At 53.4% G+C, this 6381-nt stretch overlaps 1 protein-coding gene across 1 annotated transcript in view; it reads right to left on the reverse strand.

Moving 5' to 3' along the window:
• Positions 1-1976: 1976 nt before the first annotated feature.
• Positions 1977-6381, reverse strand: part of LOC104158626 (fer-1-like protein 4) — a gene marked incomplete at its 5' end in the record, with an annotated part of 39658 nt that continues 35253 nt past the window's right edge. Inside the window, 5 exons of the mRNA XM_009696331.1 lie at positions 1977-2157; positions 2690-2790; positions 3505-3785; positions 5715-5956; positions 6250-6348. Of these exons, the coding sequence (XP_009694633.1) occupies positions 1977-2157; positions 2690-2790; positions 3505-3785; positions 5715-5956; positions 6250-6348 (904 nt within the window). The remainder of the gene's footprint in view (positions 2158-2689; positions 2791-3504; positions 3786-5714; positions 5957-6249; positions 6349-6381) is intronic.

A 6381-nucleotide genomic window follows, 5' to 3' on the forward strand; every position in this document is an offset into this window, starting at 1 on the left:
CCGCAGTCGCGCCGGGGCGGGGCAGGGGCCTGGGGTCACGCGCCTGCTAGCGGCGAGAGCAGGAGGGAGCCCCTCGCCTTGCACACCCACATCCCCAACAGAGACACACCTGCCCCTGCAGTGCGCACACACTGACACACACCTGCACACCCAGGCACACAGCAGCGCAGCTACAAATCCTGCAGTTACAAGCTGAAATATTTTGAGGAAGCCGGTGGCAGGCACACTTTTGAGTCAGAGGGAGCCCCAGCCTGGTGGTGCAGTGGAAAATATGGCCGAGCATGGCTGCAAGAACCAAGGAGCTGCCTGGGGATGGGCACTGGGTGTGCTGGGGTGCACTGAGCTTGCCGGCATGGACCAGTCACCGCTGAAGTGCACCAGGTGTGCTGGGATGCACTGGTCACTGCTGGAGTGCACTGGGCACCGTTGGCGAAGGCAACATCCCCCTGGGCAGGCCCTGCAGAAAAGCTGGGGGTGATGCCGCGCTGGGAGCAGTACTGTGGCACCCCAGGGCCCGGCTCTAGCCCCACACGGGTGCTACAGGGCCTGAGCTGTTTGCAGCCTGTTTCTGCCCCCCTGCAGCTCAAGGGTGCCCTGGGGGGAGAGGGAGGTCTCCCCCTTTGCCCCTCTAGGGCTCTCATCCAACAGCTGAACTCCGGTCCCCCTCGGGGAGCTCCATGTCTGCCCCACACTCACACCTGGTTTCAGGTCCAGTCAGGGTCCTCACCTGCTCCTTACCTGCCTGCCGGGCTCTGCCCAGCTAGTTTTCTCCCCAAAACTTGCTCTATTCCTGTGCCCTTCAAAAGACAATCAGGCAGCCATCTTCACTATAAAATCCCATTGTCAGTTAATTTCTCTGGAAATGCAATGGTCCCTCTAAGCATCATCTCCTGCACCAGGATGAGACCCCTCAGAAGGAATCTGTCCCGTCAAAACTCAGGGTGAAGCATCTCTTGAGCTCAGATCATGTCAGGGCTTGACTGTGCAGAGAAGATGGGAACCCTGGGGCATCAGACACCATGTCGAGAACAAGTCTCATTTAATTTACATCAGCCCAACACCACAATACAGATTCATGCTGACAACCCCATGCTGATGTCCCAGTGCTGTGCTACCTGGGAGGAAGGGCAAAGGGGCGTCAGGGAGGACTGCCTGCGGCAGCCTAGCCCCCAGCTCTGGAAAGCAGCTACAAAACACAAGCACCATCAGAGAGAGCAGTCAAGCAGTTTTTATTCCTGTGGAAATGAAGAGCCAAAATGAAGGTTGAAGCAAGCCTGAATCCAACCCAGCACATGCAGGAAAAGCTGTTAAGCAGCTTGTAAGGAGTGACAACCAGAAAGTCGGTGTCCTGGGGAGTGCTACCACGTCCAAAGCAGACTCTAACTCCAAGAGTTGTTCCTGTGCTCTTGGCACGGCAGGAAGCTCATGGCTACCTTGGCTCTGTCGTCCTTCTCCCTAGGGAGCCCCATTCAAAGGTCTTCCAGGTCCTGCCTCCACCAGGGCCCTACACCAGACCTGCCTTCCCCCTGTACAATATGTTTTGAATTCTTCAGGCAAAGACCTGGGAAGTGCCAAATGTTGTCAAGCTGGGGCATGGATGGCTCTGTATGTCCCCATCTCTGCCAGAATCACTCTCAATGGCAAGAGCTGGTTTCAGCTGCCATGTCTGTGGGGACAGCCGCAGCAGACCCCGTTTTCCCAACCTCCCACACCAGTCACACAAAGAACAATTTTTTTCACAAAGCTGCAACTGTCCTTCAAGGAGTTTGCCTTATTTAGTAGGTTGGTTACTTGGTTTCTTAGCATCTCATGGGTACTTAGCATGAAACATGACTTCCCAAAAGGAGGCCACTTCTGCAGGTCTCGCACTCTGAAGGTTGCCTCTGCACCCACAGGATTGCCTTAAACTTTCTGGTCCAGTCTTGAATCCTGCAATAATCACCCCTGTCTTTGAGTAGACCTGTGCTGGAGAGCATTTATCCATTGATGATCTTCTCACTGATGTAGCCAGGCATGGTGTAGATCAAAAGAACCAGGAAGATGGTCAGAACAGCGACAATGAACAGCACAATGATGTATTTCTTGTACCGCTTCCAGATAAAGAACACAAAGGTCTTCATGGGATTCACAAACCAGTTGAAAGACGTTTTTGGCCGGCTGGAACAGGAAGGGAAGGATAGATAAGCACAGGCTCAAGCCACAGAGCAGCACGCTGGCCCCTCTGCTTTGGTGCCCTGCCACCCTCATAGGTTGCCAGTTCTTCCTGCTGCTTCCAGACAAGATCATTCTTGGGGCTGCAGTAACTATGGTGCCTGCGAAAGCACTGGAGACAACAGGACCTGAGCCTCAGGACAGCCCCCGCAGAGCTGTTCTGCATCCATGTGGCTAATGGGCGCGTTCACATGGTTAAACCAGAGCTGCCCTTCCCCTACAAGCAATGTTATGGCACAGCTGCCTTGAGTACCTCACTGACACCAGCCCTGGCCCAGATGCTGCAGCCACAAATCTTGCTGGACCCACTCGAGCTCTGGGAAGCCCTAGCAGCCCCGGTCCTGCAGACCCCACCACCCAGGGTCTCACTGATTGCTCTCAGCTTCCTGACAAGCAGATGCTCCCTGTCCCCACGCAAACAGCTGCTGAAATCACAGCACTGTCCGTCCACGTTAAAGGTGATAACACAGATACTCACTTGGGCTTTTCCAGGGGTTCAGGCTCTTTTCGGCCCAAACCAACAGGACTTTTCTCAGCCTCCTCCACAGTCAGCAGCTGGAACTCCGCTTCCACCTTACCCTGGAGGGGGAACATGCCTGAGCCACAGCCACACGTGTTGCTTCACAGACCAGCCTGCTGACCAAACGCCCTGCCAGGACTGGATATTTTTCTCCCAGTTCCACTTAAAAATGCTCAGAGCAATTAACTTTTCTCTCCAGGCATTAGCTCCAGAGTCTCTCACTTTGCAGCCAGCAGAAACCAGTGGCCTGGGCAGAAACCGTTTTGCAGACAAGGTATCGTATTGTAACACACTCCCCAGCTATCTGAATTTGTCTGCAGCCTCCCACACTGGCACCAAACAAAACCCACCCTTGGGGACAAACAGTGGTCCACTAGCAGGGCCACCAGCAGCGAGTCTGCCCTGGGACAGTTGGCACCTTCCTGTCCGGGGCCGGCAGAGACCCTAGGACAAGCTTTTGCTGCTGTCCTGTCTGGTTGATGGGGAGCCATGTGCCTCTCGCTTTGCTCCCCTCACTGAGCACTGCTCTATGGGAAGCTCAGAGGAAGACATGAAGTTGGACACTCCCTGCATGCCACCGCAGCTGGCCCTTCTGGGTAGATAAAGTACTGGATTTGCAGCAGATGGGACAAGTCTCCAGGACCCTGCACAAAGTCCTGGGCAGCTGGGTCATTGCTGCCTTTGTAGGTTATGTGCATGCAGGACAAGTTGCCATGTCAAGAGAGAGGCAAAGCACTGGCGCTCTGCTCACCTGTGCCAGCACCTTGCCTTACCGTCAGGAGGTACTTGTTCCCGCTGGGGTCGGTGAACTCCACGTCCTCTGGTTTAACTGAGCTGCTCCGCTTCTTTTTCTTCTTCTTCTGCTTGTCCACCCTCTCCTCTCTCTCCTCGTCTTCTTGATCTTTGAGTTTGATGAAGGGCCACCAGCCCCTCATGCGCTTGTTTCGGAAGATGGAGAAGCGAGGTGTTGCATTCTCCTTGGCCATCTTGATGGTGCAATGCTCTGAGCTCTTGGCTGCCCGCACCATGTCATGCAGCTTCAGCTCGATGGAGCCTGCAGGCACAGCGAAGAGGAGAGCTCATGGTGAAATCCTGAGCTCAGCCCCACACACCATTTGACTTTCTGTCTCAGCCACCCTCCCACCACCATGAGTAGGTCCCAGCTGCTGCAATGATCTAGAAGAATGTCCTGCACATTTACAGGTGGAGAACCTGAAGTTCAGCATAAGAAAGAACCAGCCCACGATTTAGAGACTAAGAAGCAGAAGCCACAGGTCTTGTCTTGTTTCTGATGTGGCCAGTTTGGTTTGCATGTGGTACAGCAGTTATTTTCACTCCTTTACCATGTCCCACCCTGATCTCCTCACATGTCCAAGCTCCTCTTCCCCTCTCATTCCTGCAAATGTCAATAAAAAAAAGATAAAATCTGGGAAACTCTTTAAAGGTTTCAAGTCTGTCTTACATTTGAAACAGCCTCAGTTCATTTTCCTGCTTGGCCTTGTGCCCCTGTCCTCCTTGGAAGGAGCTCCTGTCCCACTTCTGCCCTGAGCCCTTGCAACAAATCAGTCTTATCACGTACTGGTCTGTACTGGCCAAAGCATAGCCAGCACCCAAGGGATGTGGGTGTTCTCCTCTGCTCAGCTCTGGTGAGACTGCATCTGGATACAGTGCCCAGTTTTGGGCCCCCAACACAAGAAAGGTGTTAACTAACTAGAGAGAGTCCAGTGGCTGAGATGACCAAGGCTAGAGTTTGTGCCATAGCAGGATGGGTTGAGAGACCCGTGCGTGTTCAGCCCAGAGAAGAGAGGTCAAGGGAGAGATCTTACTGCATCTCCCACAGCCTAAAGTGAGCTATGGAGCAGATGGAGTTAGACTCTCTTCAGAAGCAGATGATAAAAGCACGTAAGGCAATGGACACAAGCTGCCGCAAGTAAAAAAAATTGAGAATTATGAGAATGGTACAGCTAGGAAAAGGGGCCCAAAAGGGTGCTGGGATCTCCATCCTTGGAGATATGCAAAACTCACCCAGACAAGGCCCTGAGCAACCTGACCTGCGTTGCATCTAGCCCTGCTCAGAGCAGGAGGTTGCAATAAAGACTGCAGAAGACCCTTCCTGCCTAGAAGTTCCTGAGATTGTACATGCCAGGAATCGTTGGGATTGCTGTCTAACACTTTCTTCAGTGCCTGAGTAGCATGGCTGAACCAATCCCCATTGGAAGCACCTCATGGAGGTAAAGCCCTTTAAATACACCATGGGAGTTGATGAATAATGAGGGGTTTATCCTGCCAAAGAGACAGCAGGGCAAAGGGGCCGCTTTTTAATGGGGAGGCCAAAGTTTGTAGAAGGGAGGGACAATTGAACGGAGTGCTACTAACTTGGGGATGGCAGCAGGAGAGAAGCAGTAGCATTTGTGCTAGCATAATTTGGGCAGAATCGCCACCAGCCTGGCTTCATCGCCAGGCCCTGCTGCATGCCCAGCTCAGCAGGTCTGGTTACTGGGAAGTACAAGAGCAGCCAGGGAGCTCCGAGCCCCCAGTGACAGGATGCCGCAACTCAAGTGCAAACAGTCTCACAAAAGCTGCCAGTCCCTGTGCCCACAATGTAACCTCCTGGGAAAGTTGCTCTTTGGCCAAGTCTTAAGGATCTGCAGATCTAAGTGAGAGCAGGGAAAACAAGCAAGTTTATCAGAAAGGTTGTGAGGAATCAGGACCTGGAAATCCTGTGGCATGACAGGCCCTGGAAAAAGACACCAAGGCCGTGGGACAAGCATGCAAGTCCAACCTGTCTGTGTAGGACAGGTGTGTATCTCCAGGCTCTGCCTATAGCTCACGTGAAAAACCAGCCCAGGTGACTGCTGAGCTGAAGAGCTTGATCTGATGCTCCTGGTGTCCCTTCCCAGAGAGCTGGGCCCTGGGGGAAATGCTGTAATACTCCAGCAAGGCGAGGGGCAGGTCACCCCATTTCCAGCAGGTCACACCATACCTAGAAAGTCATTAGCTGAAATCCTGTCGTAGTCCCAGACCTGGAGGACCAGAACAGCCGGTTCCCGAAACTCTGATTCCTCCACAGAGAAGACAGAGTCCTTCTTCTTGTAGGTGATCTCCTTCTCAGTTGGGAGATAGTTGAAGCGGAAGATGAACCTCCAGTTGAAATTGCCCTCTCCGGTCAAGGAGTTAAAGTGAACATCTGTCTCCTGCTTGTCGTGGTCAAGACCCTTTATCCAGCTGCAGGAGAAAGTCAGTTATCTCCTACCTCCATCAAGCCAGCCCCAAAGGCAGAGCAGAAGGATGGAGGGGCTGAACCCCATGGAGCAGCAGGAAGGGAAGAGTCAAAGAGCCAAACTGGACCAACACTTGACTAACATCTTTGGGGGTACAGCAGTCCATGCAGGGGACTGGAGTGAGGCACCTCATGCTGAGGCAGGGAGGAGCAGAGGTTCAGAGAAGGCAGCAAGGGTGCGGGGCCGGGCAGGGAGAAGGACAGCCAGGCTCTGGCCTCCCTCTGGCTTCCATCAGACCTTTTCACATAGATGTCACTGGAAGGCTCTCCCGTTATTGGGTTGACATCATCAAGGATCACGTCGTCCGTGTTCCAGATAATCACACGCAGCTCATAGCTGTGGGGAGGACACAGGTGTGACTGAGACACA

This window comes from Cariama cristata, unplaced genomic scaffold (assembly GCF_000690535.1).
Source record: "Cariama cristata isolate BGI_N322 unplaced genomic scaffold, ASM69053v1 scaffold743, whole genome shotgun sequence".
Lineage (NCBI taxonomy): Eukaryota > Metazoa > Chordata > Aves > Cariamiformes > Cariamidae > Cariama > Cariama cristata.